At 39.9% G+C, this 27,383-nt stretch overlaps 1 protein-coding gene and 1 long non-coding RNA gene across 7 annotated transcripts in view; one reads left to right on the forward strand and one right to left on the reverse strand.

The window, feature by feature from the left end:
* IPCEF1 (interaction protein for cytohesin exchange factors 1) overlaps positions 1–27,383 on the forward strand; it is a 201,264-nt gene that overhangs the window by 115,637 nt on the left and 58,244 nt on the right. For all 6 annotated transcript variants that reach the window (XM_037742101.1, XM_017537739.2, XM_037742096.1 and 3 more), the window contains 2 exons: positions 21,271–21,344; positions 22,833–22,904. In XM_037742101.1, coding sequence (XP_037598029.1) covers positions 21,271–21,344; positions 22,833–22,904 — 146 coding nt within the window. The remainder of the gene's footprint in view (positions 1–21,270; positions 21,345–22,832; positions 22,905–27,383) is intronic.
* LOC119472712 lies at positions 8,434–10,783 on the reverse strand. Its single transcript, XR_005201889.1, has 2 exons — positions 9,249–10,783; positions 8,434–9,114 (listed from the first exon to the last, which is right to left on the reverse strand). It is a non-coding gene; the product is annotated as an uncharacterized LOC119472712 (long non-coding RNA).

Below are 27,383 nucleotides of genomic sequence, written 5' to 3' on the forward strand. Positions count from 1 at the left end.
TCCCTCCCTCCCTCCCTCCCTCCCTCCCTTCCTTCCTTCCTTTCTTCCTTCCTTCCTTCCTTGGAGTCTTGCTCTGTTGCCCAGCCTGGAGTATGGTGGTACAATCTTGGTTCAGTGTAACCTCTGCCTCCCAGGTTCAAGCGATTGTCATACCTGAGCCTCCTTGAGTAGCTGGGATTACAGGTGTGTGCCACCATGCTCGGCTAATTTCTGTATTTTTAGTTGAGACGGGTTTTCACTATGTTGGCCAGGCTGGTCTTGAACTCTTCACCTCAAGTGATCTCACCCCAGCCTCCCGAAGTGCTGGGATTATAGGTGTGAGCCACCTCACCTGGCTTCTACTTTTCATACTATCATACTTGTCCTCTTTTTTGGGTACTTGCTTATCAGACTTGCTGTTTTCCATAATTGATCATCATTCTGTAGGACATGACCATGGGTGTATCTTCAGCAACTTACTTCATGTCTGACAGTTAATAGGTACTCAATTAATAGTTCTTGATTTCATAAATAAGAATTAAGAATCTTCAGCATTTACATTACCCATGGGGATTTTGAGAAATGGAATCATGCATAAGGACTGGTTTTGACAGAAAATAGTTTTCCAGGAAAAGATTTCCACCTCTGTTCTTAAAAACAGATATGGGAAAAGGAGTGATCTGGGATTTGCTAGAAAGGCCCCATGGTTCCAAATTGGTCCTGCATGGCTGCTCCCATGGTGCTAACACATCATTAGGATCTCTGAGGAGTAGACGTGGGAGATGTGCATTCTGGGGACTAATGTGAACAAAGGAATGATAATATAAATAAATTGTGCCAACCCACTGTGTTAGCGATTATACTGAATTCTTGTAAGAGTGAAGCAAGACAGATTTTATTATTCCCATTTTTCAAGACAGTTTACTGAGGCTCAGGGAATTTAAGTAACTTGCTGAAAGTCTCATAAAAAGTAAACAGCAGAGCTGGGATTTCAAACAAAGGTTCTCCTTGGCCAGGCATGGTGGCTCAAACCTGTAATCCCAGCACTTTGGGAGGCGGAGGCGGGCCGATCACCAGGTCAAGAGATCAAGACCATCCTGGCCAACATGGCGAAACCCTGTCTCTACTGAAAATACAAAAAATTAGCTGGGCATGGTGGTGCATGACTGTAGTCCCAGATACTCGGGAGACTGAGGTAGGAGAATTGCTTGATACCAGAAAGCCGAAGTTGCAGAGAGCAGGGATCAAGCCACTGTACTCCAGCCGGCGATAGAGCAAGACTAGTCTCAAAAAAAAAAAAAAAAAAAAAAAAAAAAAAAAAAAAAAAAAAAAAAAAAAAAAAAAAGAAGGCTCTCCAACAACAAAGCCAGGCTGTTTTCTCCAGGCTACATCACTTCTCCATTTAGAGGTGACTTAGGTCCAGTGTATGGGGGACTGAGACATGTAGTGATAGCGTAGGAATGTGGCAGTAGGGAGCCACTGTCTATTCTTGAACCGGAAGGTGAGCCTGTGAAATTAACATGTGAAAAATATTAACCTAGCAGCAATAAATTGGATGTGTTGGAGGGCAAGGGAGCTTCCAGAGGCCAGTTAGGAGATGTTGAGAAAATGCAGGCGTTCAGATATGAGTTCCTGGACTAGAGAGCTGGTGGTGAGAATTTAGGACACACTATGCTAATTAAAAGGGGCAAGGTATAAAGAGTACTTGGATATAAGACACAAACAATTTGAGGCTAAAATAAACATGATTCCAAGTTTTAGAGCCTGGGGAGACTGGGAAAATAAGATGAAAATTGAGGGACAAAGAGTTTGTGACTAAGAAGTGTGGAATTTCATTTAGCTTCATTGTTGCTTACTTTTTTGGGTTTATTTTAGTTTTGTACATTGTTTCCTTGTATAAAATTGCTAGATACTTGTGTTTTTTAGTTTTCATTTACTGATTTGTGCCATTGCATCACCAGTTCAAGGAAGCCTTGGGACCTCTGGGTCTCTACCAGAAAAAGTGAATCACTCAACTATATTTCATAAAAACTTTATGCAAACTGAAGAGATTTGTAGGTTAATATCTAGTTTAGTACATATTACAGAGACTAAAGTTCTTTGAGAATCCAGTGCGTCTGTGCAATTGTGATTATGTGTCTCCTTTTGAATGGTAAAGGTTTTGTGTTTCTGGGGATCGAAGTAACTGTTTGCATGAGATGCGTTCTATCTCTAGCTGCATGTGTAACTTAAAGTGAATTTCAGAAGATCTTAGCTTTGGAAGGTATATTTCTTTTCTTTTCTTTATTCTTTTTTTTTTTTTTTGAGATGGAGTCTCCCTGTGTTGCCTAGGCTGGAGTGCAGTGGTGCGATCTCAGCTCACTACAACCTCCGCCTCTTAGGTTCGAGCAATTCTCCTGCCTCAGCGTCCCAAGTAGCTGGGATTACAGGCGCATGCCACCATAGCCAGCTAATTTTTATATTTTTTAGTAGAGACGGGTTTCACCATGTTGGTCAGGCTGGTCTCAAACTCCTGACCTTGTGATCCACCTGCCTTGGCCTCCTGAAGTGTTGGGATTACAGGTGTGAGCCACTGCACCAGGCTGGAAGGTATATTTCTTGAAATCAGTTTTATGAGAATCTCTGTAGTGAAGATCTAATCGCTTTTTACATTGGACAGAATTTACCCTTGTAGAAAATGTTACTTGAAAGTCAAAATTTTCTCTTTTCCTGAGACAACTATTCTGAAAGTTTCAGTAAATATGGAGTACCTTTTTTTTTTCAGCTCAAGAAAAACAAAGAATGGATTAATTTTCCCTAGGAAAATGACATTAAGTCTTCTGAGCTTTCATCAGTAGTCACAGATTAGCATACATTTTGGAAAATGTCTGAGTAAGTTTACTATAGATTCAAAAAATTATATAAGAATTTATGAATACATTAGTCATAGCTTATTATATTCTTTCTTCCCCCACTACAACGTAAGCAGCAGAGGATGTATTCTTTACTTGTCTGATTTAAACTCTGTCTTCATATCCTAGGAGCTGGTAGGTACAGAGTATATGCCAGTATTTTTTGAAGGAATTGCTTAATTTTTATACTACTTAATTAATCAATTAGTTGTATGAATCAACTAATTAAATTTAACATTACTATTGAACACTGGCATATTCCCAGACTTCTACCAAAATGAGAATTACTGGCTTTCAATTTATTTGAACTCCACATTTATTGTCTTAGCCAAATACCAGCCTCTGAGTGTATCCCAAACAGGATTCTAATGTTTTGGAATGTCTCTTCAAGGCTGGGTGCGGTGGCTCATGCCTGTAGTCCCAGCACTTTGGGTGGTTGAGGTGGGCGGATCACTGAAGGTTAGGAGTTCGAGATCAGCGTGGCCAACAAGGCAAAACCTGTTCTCTACTAAAAATATAAAAATTAGCCGGACAAGGTGGCTGCGACTGTGGTCCCACCTATTTGGGAGACTGAGGCAAGATAATCGCTTGAACCTGGGAGGCAGAGGTGAGCTGACATCACTCTACTACACTCCAGCCTGGGTTACAGAGCGAGACTGCGTCTCAAAAAAAAATTCTATAGTGAAGACAATTCAAAGTAATTATGTGAAATTGATGAACTTTTGGCTAACATATGTTCATAGAATTTGTATTAGCCAGGAGAATGAGTAGGTGGAATGTTGACATGTCTAGACAGGGCAAAACATGACATTTCAGCAGGTTTACCTCAAGACAATGACTCACGGATCAAATGGGTAAAAATGCTTGCTTAGTTAACATTTGAGAACCTAAACGTGAGAATGATTGAGGTCTTTCTTGAATTCTGTTACTTCTGACATTCTAATTTCACATGCGTGGAAATTATTATTATTATTTTTTGAGATGGAGTTTCCCAGGCTGGAGTGCAGTAGTGTGATCTCGGCTCACTGCAAGCTCTGCCTCCTGGGTTCAAGTTCTTCTGCCTCAGCCTCCCGAGTAGCTTGGACTACAGGTGCCCGTCACCATGCCCAGCTAGTTTTTGTATTTTTAGTACAGACAGGGTTTCACCATATTGGCCAGGCTGGTCTCGAACTCCTGACCGTGTAATCTGCCCACCTTGGCCTCCCAAAGTGCTGAGATTGCAGGCATGAGCCACTGCGCTTGGCTAGAAATGATTTTTTAAATGGGCATTTGGTTTATTTATTGTCTATAATGTATCATTGTGTTCTAACAATTATTTTCCTTTGTAGATCCTTAAATGTATTTCTAAAATAATGGTTCCCCATCATAGCTTCATGGTCGCATTATCTGTAGTTGGGACAGGCAATTCTCAATAACTTCTTGTTGCTGACTCCATATAACATGGGAACAATTGCTCATGTTGCCAATGTTGTTTTCTTTTAAATTCTTTCCAAACTTTTCAGAATTAGTAGTGAAACAGCAAGAGTTAAGAAATGTTGGTTTCTTTTGTTTTGTTCTCAGAGGGCAGTGATATGCGTGGGCATTGCCAGAGTGAATGCCGTGGTTGGGGTATTTTAGAGGAGAGTCTTCTTAGCTCACAGCAGTGACATGCCCACTCAGGGGACACAACCTCCCTCTTTTCTCTGGTGGACAGTGCATAGTACTTTTGTTGGTGTTTCGACAACTTCTTTAAAATAAAACAATGAAAAGCATAGAAGCCAACGTCTTGCTTTTTGGAAATTTAAAGTAAGTGAAAAATGCTTTAAAAGGTGATACGATAGGGCTTGGTGTGGTGGCTCACTCCAGTAGTCCTAGCAGTTTGGGAAGCTGAGATGGGAGGATCACTTGAGGCCAGAAGTTTGAGACCAGCTTGGTCAACATGGAGAGACTGCATCTCTTAAACAACAACTAAAAATTAAAATTAAAAATGTAAAAAAGATTATACAGTAGTATGTGCTCATAGGAAAAATTTGAAAATCAAAGTAAGTGGAATAAAAAAAAGAAGACACACATGGAGGCAAACAGAAATAAATGAATTAAGATCATACAGTCTCCTACTACCACGGCGTGACTATAAACATTTTCATATATGTGTTTCCAACTATCATTTCTACGTTTTCCAAAAATAAAATCATGTTATGTATGATGTTGTTGTGACTTGATTTTCTCACTAAGCAATACATAGAAGTAAACAGATTTCCATGTTGATACATGTATATCCACATCATTTCTAATGGCTGTAAGAATTACACATGAATATATGATAGTTCATTTGTCAATGCATAGCATGTAAAATAAAAAATGCCTTTTATCCTAAAATCATTTAAAATAGTTAATAGGAAATATAGTACATAAGTGCACACACACTAACTTAAATATAAATTGATATGTATTGAATTGATATTTATAATGCATAAATGTGTAAGTATAAATATCAACACATATATAGATATATGCGTATAAATATTAACATGTATAGAGATACATATATAGATATATGTGGTATAAATATTAACATGTATAGAGATACGCATGTGTATAGACATACATAGATATGTATATGTGCATATAATTTAATCATTCTTCAAGCAAGAGGGCAGTAAGGTGGATTTTGGCCATGTGGTATAAGGGGCAAATGACACCTGCTTTATTATGAGGTCTTGTAGCTCTAAGTCAGGGATGCAAATGTCTGTACATCCATTTTCTTGCAAATAATGGTTGACCAAGAACACTATCTCTACATAATTCAAAGCTACTTTCAGAAGATTGAATGCAGCTAAAAGCAATATTAAAAAAATCAAAGGAATGTGTACAAAGAAAAGCAATGCGTTTGCCTAAGTATTGCGATTTTAAGATGCAGAAGAATTGTGCTAGGAATTTGCAAACACCAGGAATGGTTTCTCTCAGTGACTATGACCTGTCCTGTGGAGGAGAGTCCAAGAATACACCTACTGACTCTGTGTAAATGATGATTTGAAGCCACAAGACAGGGAAATGGACTAGAAGACATTGGGTGCTTGTCAATACAGAGTTTTCTACCCTGGAGGAAGAGTTCGGGTAACACTGAATTAATGGTGAGAGTATGGGCACATTTCCCAAGCAACAGAATAGGAAGTGGCTCATGGGATGAGCTGAACTTTTCATTAGGTTTGAGGATTTTTCTGAGAAGTCTTTATTTGAAGATTTATCATCTGCCTGGTGCAAGCTCTTTTAAGGGTCAGCTTCCAGCCATCTCTGCAGACAAGCTTAACTGATAGACTCATCTGTCACTGTGCTGCTGCGTTTAATCTTCCATAGAGCACGTTTCAAGAAGATTTCGAAAGGAAGCTATGCAGTGGAAAGTTTAAAAAAATATTTAAGATTTCTGTAAGGAGTCAGCATTTAGGGAAACATGTTTGAAACAATGTCGTTGAAAAAGACGCAAGAGAAGGGCACGCTACAGGGGAAGATATCCCTGGGCTCAGAATGTAGACCCTCTACATTCCCTTGAAAGAGAAGGCACCCAATTTAATTCTACCCCGATTCTACCCTGGTGCTGAGGCTCCTTGAATGAATAAACAAATGTGGTGCACACATCAATGGGATAGGATTCAACTTGAAAAGGAAGAAAATTCTGAGACCTGCTACCACATGGATGAACCTTGAAGACATTATGCTAAGTAAAATAGGCCAGTCACAAAAGGATAAATACTGTAGGATTCCATTTGTGAGAGAGAACTACAGTAGTCAAATTCATAGAGACAGGGAGTAGAATGGCAGCCTTAGAAAACCACCCACCATCCCTGGGCCTCGCTTCTGTGTCTGTTCAACGGAAGCATGAATAGATGTCTGTAACCTGTGAAAGAGATGGTGCTCATTAACAGCACATCAGCCACTGATTTCACACCTTGAATCTTGTAAAACTTACCACGGCAAATGCATTTTCATTATTTACTGACAATAACGAGTTCAGAGCAGTAGCTTTAAAATTTAAAAAAAAATTAATTTAGTTAACCATCTTAGCCATTTTAAAGGGTACAGTCGAGTGGCATTAAATAAGTTCCTATTATTATGCAACCATCACCATCAACCATCTCCGGAGCTCTTTACAAAACTGAGAGTCTGTACCTATTAAATAATAACTCTCCGTTCCTTCTCCTCCCAGTGCCTGGTAACCACCATTCTACTCCCTGTCTCTGTGAATTTAACTACTGTAGTTCCCTCTCACAAATGGAATCCTACAGTATTTATCCTTTTGTGACTGGCCTATTTTACTTAGCATAATATCTTCAAGGTTCATCCATGTGGTAGCAGGTCTCAGAATTTTCTTCCTTTTCAAGTTGAATCCTGTCCCATTGATGTGTGCACCACATTTGTTTACTCATTCGTATGTTCATTCATTCATATGCTTATTCATTCATATTTGGGTTGCTTCTACCTTTCAGCTTATTGTGAATAATGCTGCCATGAACATGGGGATACAAATGTCTCTTTGAAACGCTGCTTTCAGTTCTCTTGGTTTTATACCTAGAGGTGGAATTGCTGGATCATATGATAGTTCAATCTTAATTTTTTCGAGGAACTACCATGCTGTTTTGCATAGCAGCTACACTGTTTCACACTCCCTACAATAGTGCACAAAGGTTCTGGTTTCTCTACATCGCCACCAGCACTTATTTAATTAATTATTTACAGTAGCCATCCTAATGGGTGTGAGGTACCAACACACGGTGGCTTTGATTTGCCTTTTCCTATGACTAGTGGCAGTGAGCAACTTTTCCATGTGCTTATTTTCCATTTCCATATGTTCTGGTGAGAAATGTCTTTTGCCATTTTTGAACCAGATTTTCTTAGTGGTGGTGGTGGTGGTGTATTTTAATAGTATGCATGAGACTCATGAAAACAGCTTGAAGAGATTTGAAAGTTCCTGAAGTATTTGATGACTTTACATTGCATGAAGCCAAGATTATGTGTTGTACTGACTGTGGTTTTGAAAGAATTAACCTAATCTTCGTTACTTCTAAATCTCTAATATTGAAAGAGAATGCACCTGATTTTAAATTTTCTTTTTCTTTTTCTTGTTTTTGAGACAGAGTCTCACTCCGTCACCCAGGCTGGAGTGCAGTGGCGCGATCTTGGCTCACTGCAACATCCGCCTTCCAGGTTAAAGTGATTCTCCTGCCTCAGCCTCCTGAGTAGCTGGGACTACAGGTGCCCACCACCATACCTGGCTAATTTTTGGTATTTTTAGTAGAGATGGGGTTTCACCATGGTGGCCAGGCTGGTCTTGAACTCCTGACCTCAGCTGATCCATCCATCTCAGCCTTCCAAAGTGCTGGGATTACAGGCATGAGCCACTGCACCCAGCATAAATTTTCTTAAATGGTGCTCTTTTATCTATTCTTCCCCAATTTATGCAATAACCATGGATGGCAGATGTATTAGACAGCAAGAGATAAAAATTAGTCTACAATGGTGAGATTTTATGTAATTTCTTCCAATTCATTTAAAACCTTTCCTTCATATGTATTGTTTTTTTTTTTTCTTTTTTGACTACGCTGCTGCAAAGACCAGCGTATCTATGTGAAAACAATAGCACATTTGTGGACTTCGGGCTTCCAAAAGAATAGGGCAGAGATGAGCCTGAGCAGAAGATAAGGATTTCACACCACAAGAACAATCACACAAAACTCTTTTAAATTTTGAGGTTTCCATCTTAATCATTTTTGAAAATTACATTTCAGAAGGTAATTACTATCTTTGTGTGTCAGACTACCTGAAAGTTCGCTAGTAACTTAATTTCATATTAAATAGGATTTTGCTACAAGTGGTCTCCTTACTTCAGAGCCCTTTCTCTCCTTCTCCATAAGGAGAGAATGAAAGAATGTGAGTGGCTAGCTAGGAGAGGTGACTTACAAAGCATAGAACAGGATGCCAGCCACTTGGTCACCACCTAAACATGACCTAACATCATAGTGAGATAGTCATATCCTTGGTTGACTTTTTTTTTTCGGAGATAGAGTTTCACTCTTGTTGCCTAGGCTGGAGTGCAGAGGCGCAATCTCAGTTCACCACAACCTCTGCCGCCTGGGTTCAAGTGATTCTTCTGCCTCAGCCTACTGAGTAGCTGAGATTACAGGCATGTGCCACCACACCCAGCTTACTTTGTATTTTTACTAGAGCCAGGGTTTCTCCAATTTGATCAGTCTGGACTTGAACTCTCAACCTCAGATGATCCACCTGCCTTGGCCTCCCAAAGTGCTGGGACTACAGGTATGCTCCACTATGCCCAGCTTATTTTGTATTTTTAATAGACATGGGGTTTCTCCAATTTGATCAGTCTGGACTTGAACTCTCAACCTCAGGTGATCCACCTGCCTTGGCCTCCCAAAGTGCTGGGATTACAGGCATGAGCCACCATACCCGGCTGCTTAGTTGACTTTTAGGAGGAAATAAGGAGGGATTGTTGTGCTAAGCAGTTGGGCTTTTCATGGGTGGGAATGTTTTCTGCGAGGGGAATAGCATCTTGGTTTAGGTTTCCTAGAAGCAGATTCTTGAGAAGAGAATTTGGGTGCAAGCAGTTTACTTGAGAAGTGATCCAGGAGATACTTGGAAAGCAAACAGGGAAGTGAGAGAGGGTAGAAAAGTTAGTTAAAAAAGTTCTCCGTAGTAGGCAGCGTAGGTAACCCTGCAGGTAACCAAAACTTCATTCTTCCAGGGAACTCTGAGAGTCTGTAAAAAACATGTACTCCAGAGTTTTCACACTAAGGGAAAAAGGAACTGGGATAGTTATTTATTTATTTGTATATTTTTCTTTTTTTTAGAGATGAGGTCTCACTGTCATCTAGGCTCAAATGCAGTGCTGTGATCATAACTCACTACAACCTCAAACTCATGGGGTCAGCCAGTCTTCCTTCCTCAGCTTCCTGCATAGTTGAGGCTCCAGGTGCACATTGCTGTGCTTTGCTAATTTTTGTATGTTTTTCTAGAGAGATGTCTCACTGTGTTGCCCAGGCTGGTCTTGAACTCCTAGCCTCAAGAGATCCTTCTGCCTTGGCCTCTCAAAGTGCTGGGATTACAGGTGTGAGCCATAGATCCGGCCTAGCTGGTGGCATTTCTGCCCCAAGTCCCATCAGCCACTGGTTGAGAGCCCATCCCAGTGGCCGTGATCTCTGGGCACCTCTGCACAGCTGGAAGAGTGGAATCGGACAGCCAGAGAAGCTTTCTCACAAGGAGATGCAGGTGCTGGTGGCAGGAAGTCTTGCCATTGTGTCCTGCATGGTAAGGACAGAGCATGAGTCAGGATCACTGGGAGTAAGTGATCTTACCACAGAGCCCTCCCCTCTTCACCCTGTTCGAGCCTCAGTATCCCCAGAACCATCATCATTAGCATAATCAATGCTTTCCATCTGTTTTTATAATCAATGCCAAGAATCTCTGGTTTCTGTAGGAAATTGGGTCTTTTCTTCTAGCCAAAAACTTTTGCCAAATGTCTATGTAGAGTATCTATTTCTAGGTGTTTGTAAGAAAAAACTCTCTCTGGATCTAAATCTAATTCTACTCATAGGGTAATGTTAGCTAAACTGAAATGCAACAATATTTTAGTAAAAATACACCCTAATAATGTATGGAGACTATAACAAGTTTGCTAGCATTATTGTTCTCCAAATAATCTAAAATGTTGTTTTTTGACCATTAATCTTATGCAAAGAAAAGAGAGGAGAGCTGAGACACAGAAACAGCTAGTCAGAGGGCTCAGCTTAAAATGCACGCAGTCACAAAGCTTATTTTGCACTTTGGAAGGCTGATGGGGGCAGATCACTTGAGACCAGAGTTTGAGACCCGTCTGGTCAATATGGCGAAACCCTGTCTCTACTAAAAATACAAAAATTAGCTGGGCATGGTAGCATGTGCCTGTAACCCCAGCTACTTGGGAGGCTGAGGCAGGAGAATCACTTGAACCGAGGAGGAAGAGGTTGTAGTGAGATGAGATAGTGCCATTGCACTCCAGGCTGGGTGACAAGAGGCTGGACTGAGGTTCCGTCTAAAAAAAAAAAAAGCTTATTTTACATTAATTTTTTTTCTGGGTCACACCTTCTCTTTTGTTTTCTTTTAATCCCTTTTCCTGCTTTCCTCAGAACTAATAATAAAACCTTGGATTTTTTTACAGCTTTAACAAATCTTACATTATTACACACATCTATGTTAATTTCCATTTAGTCTGGAGAAGCTGGTTATAGCTGCTTATTCACCGTGAGGACAGTGACTCAGAGAGGTTAAGTCCTCTGCCTGGGATGTCACAGTATGTGGCTTGCATTGAGGCATTGACTCCAAATCCGGGGTTGTTTTTTCTGTGCCATGTGTTGACTGCAGATCCTTTCCTCCTCCAATTTTAGTTTCTGAGCCTGTTTTAGCTCTGAAGAATTTCTTCAGTCTCGTCTTTAGAATTAGTCGACTGGTTGCTGGGTCCTGGTCTGAGTCCTGGCTCTTTATTAATAGCACACGATGGTTCCCATGTTATAATGCCAGGCTAGTTTGGCATTCTAGGCTCTGGCACTTGGCATGGGATTCATTTACTCTCAAGGCTGTGATCATAGTACTGCCTCACTGGCATACACTTAGCGCTCAGTAAACGTTAGGTCTTATTCTGTGTTACTCAAGATTATTATATTTTTTAAAAGAATTCCAAGCAGGCTCCCTACCAGGCCTACTTCTGATATCTAGAAGAAAATAAAACACAAACATTTCTTCTTGCTTTTGGTGCAGTGCTTGTCACCGCCTGATGAGAATATGTGCGGCTCTCTGTGATAGTTGCAGAATGTAGATTGCATTGTTGTGCTAATCTTCACATTATCTTTTCTGAAAGGAAGGGGCAGATGAGTTGCAATGTCATGGATGCTATTGTATGGAGAGAAGGAGGGAAACTTTAGATTCTGTGCAATTTTAGAGGGGAAGAAAGGAAAAAATCTACCAAGACTAGGTAAAAATGACAACATGTTACTACGAAGAATCCTTACTTAGCCTGTATACCATGAAGTATGTATAGTTAAAATTCTGTAGTCTTTCAGAGCAATGATTATTTGTGTGGGGTTATGTCACCATGTTTACATTCAATTAGGTTCATTTCTATTTGTTTTTTTTATTTTTTATTTTTTTTGAGACAGAGTCTCCCTCTGTTGCCAGGTTGGAGTGCAGTGGTGCAATCTCGGTTCAACCTACACCTTCTGGGTTCAAGTGATTCTCATACCTTGGCTTCCAGAGGAGTAGGGATTACAGGCATGCACCACCACACCCAGCTAATTTTTGGATTTTTAGTAGAGACAGGGGCTGCACCATGTTGGCCAGGATGGTCTCCTGACCTCGTGATCCTCCCACCTCGGCCTCCCAAAGTGCTGGGACAGGCGTGAGCCACTGCGTTGGCCATTTCTATTCGTTTTTGATTTTGAGAATTGCTTTTCTTTTTGTGTTTGTTTTGACTTAAAAAATCAATCATGTACCCAATTCCAAAGTCAAAACTGTAACAAGTAACAACCAAGTCAATCCCCCTTGCATCTCTGTTCTCTATCCTTGTTCTTCCCCCTTTTCCGTTTGTTTTTGGTTTATTTTTCCATGCTTCTTTTTGCAAATACAGCAAGTATGTATAGTGAATCAAATTCCATCCTCCTTTCTTACACAAAATTAGCGTATTCCATATATAGTACTGCACCTTGCCTTTTGTTGCACTATGTCCTGGACCTTGCTCTACATGCTGTATAGCGTTTTTCATAGTTATTCACCGGGTGTGGATACTACAGTGTATTCAACTGTCCTCTGATGATAGACATTTGCATTCTTTACGGTCCTTTGTAAATACAAACAATGCTGCAATGCATATATCATTCCACATATTCTCCAAGGTATATTTAGGACAGATCCCAGAAGAGGAATTTCTGGGTCAATGGGCAAGTGTATTTTGCTGATTACTATCTACCTTCCTCCTGTCGGGTTCCATTTTGTGTTACTATCAGCAAGGTATGAGAATGACTGTTTCTCCATAGAACTGGAACTTTTACAGTTAATTTTATCTTACCTTTTCTTCAATCTCCATGTACTTTTACTTTCTATTTTAAAGAATATAATTCACATTTCTCTAGTGGTTGTGAGTCTGTGTGTAGTGTGAGAATCTAGTGACAACCGTTCTAAGGTGGCATGAGAATGGGCAGCTCAGCTCAGAGTTTAGACCTCATCTGTTTCCGATTCCCTGGGGGTTTGGGGGAATAACTGAGAAAACAATAGATTGATATGGAGAAATGGAGACTTTGCAGCTTCTCCTGATTCAGATAGTCATTGGGTAACCTTGTTAAATTTGCTTAAGGTAATTTCAAGAATTTCAATTCTATATTCACTTAAAAACACAAAAGTATATTACAAAGAAACCTTTATCATTTTTAGCTATTCTTTTTCTTGAATTCAAGATTCTATTTAAGACCTATAATTTATTTAATAACAGGTTTTAGGGGAGAAAATGTTGCAATGAAAATATACATGGATTCTAAGGTGCCTTTTGATTTCAGAATTATTGAAGTGTAAAGTAATCAGGTTTTTAGAATCAAGGAACTATGGTTCCACTGAAAATAGAGAGGTAATATTGCTTTTCATTTTTTAACCAGGAACTACATGACAGTTTCCTATATTACCATTCATCTGTTTCTGGCTTGGTCTTCTTCGACCTACTTAGACTCGGGAATACACATCACTCTCGTTCCTCCTAGTCAGCCTTTCTGTCTTCCTGACATGTGTAGGTACCTATTAAGTAATTTTGTATATTTTCCAAAACACTTGTGGTATGAAAAGGCCAACTGTTATCATGGCAATGAACACTTATTTTTGCATTTAAATTCTAAGATCTGATGTCCTATTTTAGTTAACTTCTAAATGACTTTATTTTTTAGAGCAGTTTTAGAGGAAGTACAGAGATTTCCCATGTGCTCACTGCCCATACCCATGTGCAGCTTCCCCATTACCAATATCCCCGCTTATAATTGATGAACTGACATTGGCATATTGTTGTCACCCAGACTCCATAGTTCATATGGGTTCACTCTTGGTGTTGTACATTCTATGTGTTTGGACAAATGTGTAATGACATATATCCACCTTTATAAAAATACAGTGTATTTTCACTGTCCTAAAAAGCCTCTGTGCTCTGCTAAATACTAAAATCTAATGTTCTGTTTTAGTTAATATTTAAAAATGTCTGAAGTATGGTGAATACTGCATAAAATATTTATGTCTCTAAAATTCCTATAGTCCAAGCTTGAAACCATAGTTAAGCTTAAACCATGTGGTATTGGAAATATAAACCTAATTTTGTATCTATGTTTGAACAAATCATGCTGAATTGTCAGTGGGATTGTCAGAAGCTTCATATTTCCCCTGCTTCCAAGTATCACTGATAGCCAACTGGGAGAGATTTAATTTGCATATTATTCTCCAAACTTTTTCTGCACCTCATCTTTTTAAAAACAGCTTTATCAAGGTACATTTTATGTATCATAAAGTTCACTCTATTCAAATTTGCAGTTCATTTTTGGTAGATTTACCAAGTGATGCAACTATCATAATAAATCAGTTTTAAATAACTTTTATTGTACCAATAAGGTCCCTTATGCCCATTTACAATTAATTTCCACCCTAACCTCAGGCAACCACTGTCCTGCTTTCTGTCTCTATAGAATTGCCCTTTCTGGATATTTCATAGAAATGGAATCACACAGTCACATGTGATCTCTTGTGTTTCCCTTTCACTTAGCAGAATGTTTTCAAGGTTCATCCACGTTTCAGCATGTGTCAGTGGTTTGCTGCTTTTCATTATTAAATAGCATTTCATCGTATGGCTGTGCCATACTCTATTTAGTAGTTGATGGACATTTAGGTGGTTTCCAGTTCTGGGTTATTATGAATAATGCTGCTATAACGCTTTGCATGTAAACCTTTGCATGGGCATTTGCATCCATTTCTCTTGGGTAGATACCTAGGAGCAGAATTGCTCAGCTGTATGGTAATTAAATGCTTACTTTTTTTTAAGAAACTGCCAAACTGTTTTCCACACTGCCTTCTGCATCTCATTTTAACAATTTCTTTATTGTCAGAGGAAAAAAATTATAGTCCCATCATTCATTCACAAAATTATTTATTCCACATGTATTTATTCCACACCTTGTAAATAATATATATGAGCAACACAGTTATTTCTTTCAAGGTACTCACAGTCTGTTGGAGAAGCAGACAAACAACCAGATAACTAAATATATTAAGAGAGGTCCTGTAAGGGAGGTCTGCGTCTGGGGCTGGAGGCAGATGGGAGGGTACCTAGTCCAGGCTTAAGGGAACAGGGAGAAAGTTTTGGAGATTGTCACACCTAAGTTGAATTCCGGAAACTTATCTAGAGGAATGAGATAAGAAGGGCATTACAGGGCCAGGGAGCAGGAGGAAAGCTGCCTCTCTCACACCCTGGAGCCCTTTACTGAGTGTTTTTTTGTTTGTTTTGAGACTGGATCTCACTCTGTAGCGCAGGCTGGAGTGCAAGTGGCGCCATCTCAGCTCACCGCAGCCTTGAACTTCTGGTCTCAAGTAATCCTCCCACCTTGGCCTCGCAAAGCATTTGAGATTATAGGCATGAGCCACCACGTCTGGCCAAGAGCAGAGTGTTTAAAGGAGACATAAGTACAATAGATGTGATTCACAACATCACAGAGATGATCAGCAACCTTTATGTTTACCCCTTAATGTTTTAACACCAATCATTTTGATAGAAATGTGTATTTAATGCAGCCTAATGACAGCAACTGCACGTGATACTCTACTGAGATGAACAAAATCAGGCACGCTGGGAAAAGCAAATGGGCTGAACTGTGAGGAAAAAGGCCTTTGAGATCATAGAACATCTACAACAAAGTGAAAAGGAATGTGTTTCTTCTGAATTTAAGACTAGATTTGGAAAGACAAGTTTGCACAATGTCCAAAGGATAGCTTTGATAACTTTGGCAGGAAAACAAGTTTTTTTTTTTTTTTGAGACGGAGTTTTGCTCTTGTTACCCAGGCTGGAGTGCAATGGCGGGATCTCGGCTCACTGCAACCTCCACCTCCCAGGTTCAAGCAATTCTCCTGCCTCAGCCTCCCGAGTAGCTGGGACTACAGGCATGCGCCACCATGCCCAGCTAATTTTTGTATTTTTAGTAGAGATGGGGTTTCACCGTTTTGACCAGGATGGTCTCAATCAATTGACCTCGTGATCCACCCGCCTTGGCCTCCCAAAGTGCTGGGATTACAGGCATGAGCCACCGCGCCCGGCCAAAAAACAAGTTTTTTATTACATCAGGATTTTAAGGGAAGCTTGCAGGTACCAGTACAGAACCTGGAGGAAACTTTTTTCTTTCTTTCTTTTCTTTTTTTTTTTAATAGAGACAAGTTCTCCCTATGTTGCCTGGGCTGGCCTTGAACTTCTGAGCTCAAGCAATCCTTCTGCCTCGGCCTCCCAACATGCTGGGATTACAGGTGTGAGCCACCCCGCTTGGCCACCTGCAGGACACTTTTAGAAAGTTAGGAATTGAAGAAGAAGGATCACATTCAACAAAGTTATTTTAGTTAATATAATAGGCAACAAGGGATCTGGAGAAGCGTAGGAGGAGGAAAAGGAGGAGAAAGAGAAGAAAACTGTCATTCTCTTAGGATTTGCCCTCTGTGATTGTCATTTTTGAGGCATTTTTTTTTTTGCAAGTCAAATAAGCAAGGACCATTTTTGACACAAATTATCTGTGATTTTGAATATAGTTCAACTGTCTTCAGGATTTTTTTAAAAAGCCTTTGCTTATAAAGTGATAATTTCCTGGGGAAACACTAAGGTGTTTTCACCCAAACTTATTTAGGCTCCTATTTAAGGGAATCTCAGCTGTTTCAGTTAATCAGAAAAGGAATCCACCCACATGAAGATTTACGATTTATTTTTTACATTGCTTTAATTAAATTTACTATTATTATTATTTTGAGATACAGTCCAACTCTGTCACCCAGGCTGGAGTGCAGTGGTATAATCACGACTCATGGCAGCCTCCACCTCCTGAGGCTCAGGTGATTCTTCCACCTCACCCTTCCAACTTGCTGGGAATGCAGGCATGTGCCACCATGCCCATCTAACTTTTATACTTTTGTACAGATGGGATTTCACCATGTTTCCAAGGCTGGTCTTGAACTCTTGGGCTCAACTGACCCTCCCACCTTGGCCTCCAAAAGTGCTGGGATTATAGGCGTGAGTCCCGGAGCCTGGCTGATTTTATTTTTAGATGAATAGAAATATTACTAAAAGCGTATATAGGTATGTTACATTTTTGTTGACTGATTTTTGCAGTATATCATTTGAGATAGATTTACTTTACTGAAAATAAGTTGTCTAGAAACAAATCATGCTAATTCTAATTCAGCTCCATAGAAGTATTGTTTTTTCTTTGTTTTGATTTTTCTGCTTGTCTTTTGGTTGCATGGGAGAGGGGGAGAGATGAAAGTGTGGAACTAGTCAGGGCATGATTATAAAGGTCTTTTATCATCTGCTAAGGCATTTAGACTTGACCTGTACACCACACAGGGTATTTAATCAAACAGTGCCATGAAGAATGTTCATGATGTAAAGATTTGCTGTGACTGTGTCTGTGATTTGGACACTACATTCGATGAAAGGGCAGAATTATAGAGAAGGAGAACAGTTTAGGAGACTTTTGCAGTAATTCAAGAAAACATTATTGGTAAGTTGAAGGAGGTAGTAGGTAATGGATAGACTGAAGACCTGAGAAGATGCAGCAATGATACAACTTTGAGTTTACCTGCAGGGTCTCTGAGAAGGGAATGAAAGAGATGGGGATATCTCTCAGACGCTCTGTTTTGGTAACTGGCTAGAAAGTGGTATTGTTCACTGAAGTCGAGAACATAGGAGAAAGGAATGGTCATTTTATGGAGTAAGATGATGAGTTTGATTTTGGGTTTGTTACTTTGTGGGGGGCGCCCATGGGAATGGGTTTACGAGGCAGTTGGAAATCTGGGACAGGAGCTCCAGGATGAAATCCCAATTTGAGATATGGATTTTGGATATATGTGTACAGTCATGATACAAGGTATGGATTTTGGATATGTGTGTACAGTAATGACAGGTGAGGCCATGAGGGTGTGTATGATCATCCATAGAGAATATTGGAACAGAAAGAAAATAAGTCTGTGGACAGAACTCTGGGGAACTGACATTTGAGAAACAGGCAGGAGAACAAGACCCCTGAAAGAGAAGACATAGAGGAAAAAGGGGAGCAGCAGTAATGTGCTGTCAAAAAGGCCACAATAGGAGGGCAGCTTCAGAGGGAAGGAACAGACTATAGCATCACTTACAGTTCAATTAAGTGAGGGCTAATTATATTAGGTGAGATTTAGCAACATGAGAGTTAAGTGGAGTTCTGGTCTCTACAGTTTCTCTGGAACAGTGAGTATAGAAATGAATGGGAGGAGGAAGTAGAAACAAATGCTGAATTTAAGTGATTTTTTTTTTCTAAATCAATTATGGAAATGTACATAAAAACACCTTAGCCTAACATAGGGTCTTAAAATTGAGATGAAAGTCATACAATCTAACATTATGAGCAATTCAGTGGCATTTAATACATTGACAATGTTGTGCAACCCCCTTATCTATCTAGATCCCAAACATTTTCATCACCCCAAAAGGAAACCCCATACCCATTGGGCAGTGTTCCCTATTTCCTACTGCCTGGGCCCCTGGTAGCTACCCATTAGCTGTGTTCTGTCTCTCTGATTTTCACTTCTGGATATTTCATATAAATGGAATCATATGAGAGATGAGCTTTTGTGTCTAGTTTCTTTCATTTAACACAAGGTTTTCGAGGTTCATCCAGGTAGAGTGTGTTAGCACTTTATTCTTTTTTAAGGCTGAATGATATCCCATTGTATAGATATAGCACAATCACTGTATCCATTTATCTGTTAACAGGCATTTGGGCTGTCTTCACCTTTTGGCTGTTGTGAATAGTGCTTTGTGAACATGCCTACACATGTATTTGAGTACCCTTTTTCAGTTCCTTTGGGCATATACTTGAGCACCTGTAATCCAAAAATTGAATTCAAACTGTTCCACAATCTGAATGTTTATGAGCACCAACACGAATGCTCAAAGGGAGTATTCATTGGGTATTGGATTTTCAAATTTGGGATGCTTGACTTGTTTGTATATGCAAATATCCCCAAATCAGAAAAAATCTGAAATGTGAAACACTTCCAATCCCAAGCATTTCAAATAAGGGATACTCAGTCTGTAGATCTAAAAGTGGAACTGATGGACCTGACATAGTTTTTCAAAACTATACTTCTTTGGTAAGGCTAATTGAGAATCCACAGGGAGCACTGTGCATAGTACAAAAAGTTGGCTTAGTCTGTATTCTTTGAATGCCTTACATTCTCTTTGGGAATCACCATCCAGTAATTAAGCAGCCTGTCAAGAGAGAAGCTGCATATATATAATATACATATGAATGAATACATATTCACTCTGTATACACACATATGCATATACAATATTTAAAGAAGAGAGTATCCATTAGACTGAGTTCTGAATCGTTTTTTTTTTTTTTTAGACAGAGTCCCACTCTGTTGTTCAGACTGGAGTCTGGTGGCACGATCTCAGCTCACTGCAACCTCCGCCTCACAGGTTCAAGCAACTCTCTTGCCTCAGCCTCTCGAGTAGCTGGGGTTTCATCATATTGGCCAGGAGGTTTCAATCTCTTGACCTCATGATCTGCCTGCCTCGGCCTCCCAAAGTGCTGGGATTACAGGTGTGAGCCACCGTGCCTGGTATTTTGTTTTTTAAAGACAAAGTCTAAGAAAAAGCCTGGACAACAGAGCCTGATGTCTAGGCTGGAGTGCAGTGGCGCGATCTTGGCTCACTGCAACCTCCACATCCTGGGTTCAAAGCTGACCTCCTGCCTCAGCCTTCCAAGTAGCTGAAACCACAGGCACCCACAACCAGCTAACTGTTTCGTATTTTTAGTAGAGATGGGGTTTCACCTTGTTGGCCAGGATGATTTCAAACTCCTCACCTCAAGTGATCCACCTGTCTTGACCTCCCAAAGTGCTGGGATTACAGGCGCGAGCCACTGCTCCCAGCCTTGAGTTTTGAATCTTACAAGAGGAAGGCATTTCAGGTGAAGAATTTAGATGAGTTGAGTCACATAAGAGAGAGAAGATGGGCCTAGGGTTGGATGCCTCACAGTTTAATTTTTCTGAAGAATAGAATGCAAGTTGTACTCTAGTTGGCCATAAAGGGAAGAGCAGAGTGATGAAGTAAACTAAAAGCACCCATGGTGCTAACTTAATGGCTAGCTGACTTGTAAAATTAAGATTGTGTTTTCAAAATCAATTTTTACTCATCTCCCAATAACCACAGTTTCATCTATGTTTAGTCTTGTAGATTCTATTCCCTACTCAGAGACACCAGTGTAGATGAAAGAAGATTTGAGTTCTGTGGGTGACAAACAACCTCGCTTCGTTGTGGCTCAGTTAAACTTTATTAGTAAAGCACAGATTAACAAATTCTTGGAGAGGTGGGACAGCGATTACATTTCCTATACATTTGTTTTGGTGATGTAAAGTGACATGTATGCTAAGTCTTCAAAAATGTAATTTTCTTCTGTAGTCTTTTCTTTGTAGAAAGAACCCCCAGCAATCAATGATGGGACTGAGGTTCTGAAAGATGTAGTTCTGTGATTTAATCCCCAAGGCCCTGCCTACAGACTTGGGAGAGGAAATAATGTTTGTTGAGTGACTGTTAGTTGTTTTATTTATCTGAGCTCATTTAAATCACAACAATCACTAACTGGTCGATCCATGATAGGAATATAGATTTGCTAACTCCAAAGTCAGGACTCTGGGCACCATATATACCAAGAATGCTAGTTAGGTTTCTTCCTATGTGCTAGCTGACTAGAGTGGGAGGAAGAGAATATGCTGTGGATACTAATGGGCTCAGCAGACATAAGACTCTGTTGGGTTAGCTATGTTTTCTACGGAGACAGGAGTCGGGGGGAGGCAGGTCCTATGCCTGCCGTATGGTGACCATCCCTAAGCTGTGCCATGCCATGTCACTAGTCATGGCAAGATTCTGGGTGACTTATCAGAACAACATTAATTTTTCTCATGAACTGTATATCTGGGATACCTCCATGGTGATTCAGGGTGTTATCTCTTGATTCTCCCTCATTCATTTATACCATCCCTATTCTATGTACATGATCTCAATACACTAATACCCCGGATTGATGCATTCCTTCCTATTTGTGGTATGTGTTTGTTTCAGGCAGAGAAAGCTGACGGATTTGTCAACCTGCCTGATTTCACTGTGGAAAGAGCATCTGAATGCAAGAAAAAGCAGTAAGTTGTTTCTCATCTTCCACAAAACTCTGAGCCAGGATACTATCTCTTCATAATATTCACCAAGTGATATGGCGATTTAGAAGTGAGTGAAGGTAATAGCCGAATATCTGAGAATTTTGAGCATTATGGGTTGGCACCCTAAATAGAAATAGAAGCATTTAACCTCTCATTTTCTGGAATTTCGTTTTGTGGAGCAGATGGATTTTAAAACCCCCTTGAAGCTTTGGCATGGACTGTTGTTGATGACTGTGTCTGTGATGGAATAAACCCCCTTCAGGACTGGCAGGGAGGTCAGGTGTCAAGCGTCTGTCCTAGTAAAGAAAAGAACAAGCAGTTAAATAGGACTCACTGAGTTGCAGATATGCCATCAAGACCAGTTTCTCTTTCTTCGTTCGTGGAGTTGTCAGATGCACCCTTGGAATTGAATTCTCTGAGATGTCTTAAGCTTGGAGATTACACTCTGACATCCAAAAGATTTGAGAACTGACAGGGACCAAATAAATCCCCAGCTCATGGTCTTGGTTTTCCTGAGAAGGAAGCAGCCCAAAGAGGCTGTGACCTGCTTACAGCTCAGGAAAGAGCTGGCTCTATACCCAGGCATCTAGACTCCCGTTCAAGTGCTCATCCATGATAGCAGTCTGCTGTATTTTGCATACGTGTCCATTTTTGCCTTTTTCTTATTATTTCTTCTACTTTTGACCTCTTTTCCAGTCTTATCAGAAAGGGGCATTCCTTTTGTCCTATGTTACTAATTGCAGCAATGGAGTTTTCTTCTAACAGAATTAGTAAACTTGTGTTAGCTTTAAGCCTTTGTCTCTGGTGTGGTTGCACATGTCCAGAGTTGATTCTTGTGGTTTTAAAAGTACTGGCTATTTACAAAAACCCTGGCCTGTGCAGTGCTGCAGGGCTTCCTGTCTAAAGGGTAGGGTGGAAGCACTTTCTTGTTTATCATCTTCAATGTTTTGTACTTTTCTTCATATTTCTCCTTCACTAACAAAGGGTGCCTTGGATAAGATTTCCAATGTGTTGACACAGAGTGGATGTTCCATACCTGATTATTTTTTTAAATAAAATATTCTTCTGCATATTTGATTGAATGTGAAGAAATAACTCGCTTGAAGTAGTTGGTCTGAATATTTCGAAGTAACATTTCTATCACTTTAAAATTTAATTTATTGTATCTTTATAGCAAAGCAGTTAGCAAGTGAAAAGGAAAGGATATTCCTATGTGTTCTAAATGGAAACGACTGGCCATCTAAGACTCAGCCCTGTTCTGGATATTCTGTTGTAAAAGAAATGACTCTCAGTTCCCTATACAAAACAGAGACTAGACAATAGTTATGTAATGTTACTAAATTATTTTTTTGTCAATTTATGAAGAAAGCAGACAAGTTTACGAAGCTTCTATTGGACTGATTTACTTTCAGACCCACTGTTGACTATAAAAACTCATTTTTTATGTGTTTGTGCTTTTCTTCCTTCAAGTGCTTTTAAGATCAGCCATCCACAGATCAAGACCTTTTATTTTGCAGCTGAGAATGTGCAGGAAATGAACGTGTAAGTAGAGGAAATTGGTAAACATATTCCTTAATGGGAGTATACTTAACTTTGGTCAGGTACTAGAATTTTAATCATATGTTTAATCATAGCTATTATTGTTTTATTTATTTCTGTTACTTTAAGGATCAATTTATTTATCAGTTACAATGCCTTCTTGCTTTCTTCTCTAGTATTTGGAAGCAGTTTGGAGAATTACAAGTATTTTAGAAGGAGACTGTACAGTTCTTCTTGGGGAACCACTAAGTTGAGAAAGGAGTGGACAGAAGTCATTCAAAGAACATGTTAAAATGAGAGTCAGCATCACAAGGAGAAAGGCTTGAAAGTATTATGTAACTGATCTTGCAGCTGTTGGAATTCTACATGCAAAATATCGCTACAGCATTTAATATATGCTGTGTGATTATCGTGATGATTCATGTATTTATCACCTCTCTGTGTATTGTCCTGAACATTTTGCAAAATGTCTTTGCTCAGAGTACATTAAACACAAAATGGTAGATCCCTAGCTCCATTTCCCAGGTGGTCTGTGAAAATAAGCAGTCCGTGTGCACAGCACAACCTGCTCTACACTGCCCCTAATGGTTTAGAGTCAGGTGTGATCACAACAACTGTTATTTATTTTTGACACAGAGTGTTGCTCTGTTGCCCAGGCTGGAGGGCAGTGGTGTGATCTTGGCTCACTGCAACCTCCGCATCCTGAGTTCAAGCGATTCTCCTGCAACAGCCTCCCAAGTTACGGGCATGCAGCATCATACCCAGCTAATTTTTTGTGTTTTTAGTAGATACAGGGTTTCACCATGTTTCTCAGGCTGGTCTCAAACTCCTAACCTCAAGTGATCCACCTGCCAAGGCCTTCCAAAGTGCTGGGATTGCAGGCATAAGCCACTGCACCTGGCCAACAATGGGTATTTGAGTCAGGCTGTATTTGAGGTGCTGACTGGAGGTATCAGAAGGCATTCTATTTAATTTAGCCCTATTCTCAGAATTCTTAGTGTTTCTTACTACTTCACATGACCAATTGAAAATATGTTTATGGAACACCTACCGTGTGCCCCATTGCAGCAGATGGTAGGCAATAGCAAGGAAAAAGCCACACATAATTCCTCCATTCATGGAGCTTATGCTTACTGTGTTTTACTCATACATAATAATTTCCTTACTTATCTGCCCTATATAGTTCTCTTTGCTATCTTGCCCTAGAAACATGAAGAAAAAAAGCAATGGCCTTTCATCAAACACGTGCATGGGCACACACACACCCACACACACACACTCACACACACTCCTTATAGGGTATCTGCTCAGTAGCTCTGTCCAGCTAGGATTCTAATCTGTCCCCAACCCTCACCTCCCGAGCATCACCCTCCAGATGAGGACAGAGTGGCTTTGTACTGTAGAAAGTTGGGAAGCTCTGTATTAGAAATGACAAGACAAGGAACTGACAGATGAGTCTTCCAAGCAAGGCTTTGATTTGCTTAGACAAAGAGAGAAGTTGTTTCTACCCGTTTTCTAGTTGTAGCTTTTTTTCCCCCTTGGCTTTCTTAAGCATCTGAGAAAAATAAGAACAGATACACGAAAGGAGAGGATGTTAAAACTTCCACATCAAAGCTTTTTACTTATTTTTTTAAAATTTGCATCAGTCACTAAGTCCTGTTGGTTGGCAAAGCTCTTGCCATGTAAGTGGGATGTGGAAGGCACAAGGTCTTTGCCCGCTAGTACTTGGAGCTCTGTGACAGTGAGGTCAGTCTGCTACTGAGCCTTAGTTCATCCCAGATGGTCCTTTCTGGTCTTTAATGGCAGTGAAACAGTGCTGCCCCCCTCTCCCCTGTCCAATACCTCCTGCTGTCCTGGCTTTTCTTTAAAAGCACCTTACAGCTCCAGTTTCCATCCCTGACTGGTCCTTCCTGCTTTTTCTGTGGCTGATACCTTGCAAGTAGGTCTCCTCTCTCCAGCAAAAGGTGAGTGAGACAGAGAGTAGCAGAGAAACAATTCCTTCTAAGTGCTTTGTTTGTTACCTAGTGAATTTCTCCTCCTACACAGTAAGGTGCATTTTTAAACCAATGAAAGTGTGAGATCCTTCCATGTTTATCTGAATCTGCTGTATTTCAGGCAGGTTTATTCCCTAAAACTCACATCCCCCTCCTCACCCACGGCCCCAGTGTTTATTTACATTTCCAGTTTATTTATCTTCCAATTTTACGTTTTCCCTCTGCCAAAACCTATTTAATTAATGGTAAGTAGAGTTGCGTGGGTAGATATGATATATATACTTCACCCCAAGACCTTATCACCTATCCATGCTGTGAAGATCTGTTCATTTTACTTAAAATTCTGCTAGTGGTTATCTTTCTAACTTAAAAACAAGATGTAAATTGAAATTTGAACTTGAGGTGTCTGGACTCTATGTTTTTGAATATCTCAGTGACCTTTAGACTTCAAAATTGTCAATCTGGCTAAATGTTCTGTTTTATCTGGGCTTGAAATCTATATGTTTATAATATCATTATAGAGTTTCATTATTCTAAAAATGACTTTTCTAATAGCCAGCAATGCACCTTCTCCCTTCTCCCACAAGATTATGCAGATGATAGAGATTTACTTTGCAGTAACACATGACGAACTTCCTTTCTTACTGCTGCAGCCAGTTTAAGCCAGGAAATCATGTATCTGGGTATTACTTGGTAAGATGAGAGGTGTGGGGGAGGGAGTGGGTAGCATGTGTAGTGATGAGTCCTTGTTTTAGAACTTCTTCCTGGGCAACTGCATTTCTGGATGGTGACATTTCTCTCAGGGACGATGAAGGGAAATGTAATTAAGTTTAGTAGAAACTCTGCATGTTCTGTAGTGAGTCTCAATTTAAAAGTACATGGGTAAGTAATTAAGGGTAATGAAAGAGTTGGTTTCTAAGCAAAGATGGGAGCTGCCTTTCTCAGAAGCTGTTTGTGGGAAGAATGCTCTTGTTTTGTACATGGATTTCTTAACACTTGTTCTCCTCCAACACACACATTCACATCAAGTTAATATACAACAAACTCCCAGGAAACATCTGTCATTTTCTTTTTTGTAAATATAAGTCCTTTTGTGCATCCATCTACTTAGCCACAGATAAAGGTTTTTCCTGCTGCCATGATGTTTTTAAAAAACTTCTTAGCCAGAGGATCCTAGAAAGAAAACGGTTAAACAGGATTCTAAACCATCACTAACTTTTCACAGCAAGTAACTAATGGTTGCCATGAAAAGGATGTAAGTTTTGGGTATGGCTGAGAGAGAGATTTATTGTCAACAGGCTTCTATTTTGCTACATTTTCATGTTTGGGGAAAGAGCTTAGAAATGCCTTTTCTTGTTTCAGACACTCAAGTGAAAACTATTTTTTGTCTCTTTTAACAAATATTTTGCCTGTTTCACCTTCAGATGCTTTTATGGGGGGGAGGGTCAACTTATACAATTATGAACTAAGGTATAAGCTAAAAATTCTTATTATGGTGTTTTTAAAAGTGTATTATTTAAAAAATGTATTGTTTTGTCTGGTCAGTTTTTAAAAATGAACTTTTAGGCCGGGCGCGGTGGCTCACTCCTGTAATCCCAGCACTTTGGGAGGCCGAGGTGGGTGGATCACGAGATCAAGAGATCGAGACCATCCTGGTCAACATGGTGAAACCCCGTCTCTACTAAAAAATACAAAAAATTAGCTGGACATGGTGGCGCGTGCCTGTAATCCAGGCTACTCAGGAGGCTGAGGCAGGAGAATTGCCTGAATCCAGGAGGTGGGGGTTGCGGTGAGCCGAGATCGCGCCATTGCACTCCAGCCTGGGTAACAAGAGCGAAACTCCGCCGCAAAAACAAAAAACAAAAAACGAACTTTTAAACATATATTTTAGTTAATAATACATAAAACATATTCTTGTGAGACAAAGCAAAATATTTCTTGTATCCTCACTTCACTTTCTAATCCAGCTACTCTCCCTAGGGTGAACCACTTCTTTTTGGTTTTGCTTTTATTTTATGCTAAATCAATGCTCATGCCATGAGTTTTTGTTTCTTCAATTTCTTATGGGACACTTTTTTTTTTTTTTTTTTTTTTTTTTTTTTTTTGGTTTTTTTTTTTTTTTTTTTTTTTTTTTTTTTTGAGACGGAGTCTCTGTTGCCCAGGCTGGAGTGCAGTAGTACGATCTCAGCTAACTGCAACCTCTACCTTCTCGTTCAAGCGATTCTCCTGCCTTAGCCTCCTGAGCAGCTGGGATTACAGGCATGTGCCACCATGCCTGGCTAATTTTTGTGTTTTTAGTTGAGATGGTGTTTCACCACTTTGGCCAGGCTGGTCTCGAACTCCTGACCTCGTGATCCACCTGCGTCAGGCTCCCAAAGTACTGGGATTACAGGTGTGAGCCACTGTGCCCGATCTTTTTTTTTTTTTTTTTTTCCATGCAGCCACCTCTTGTGGTTTCCTTTCCAGAAAGGATTATCTCCATGTGGCA

The sequence above is a fragment of the Cebus imitator genome, unplaced genomic scaffold, assembly GCF_001604975.1.
Source record: "Cebus imitator isolate Cc_AM_T3 unplaced genomic scaffold, Cebus_imitator-1.0 Scaffold6, whole genome shotgun sequence".
Taxonomy (NCBI): domain Eukaryota; kingdom Metazoa; phylum Chordata; class Mammalia; order Primates; family Cebidae; genus Cebus; species Cebus imitator.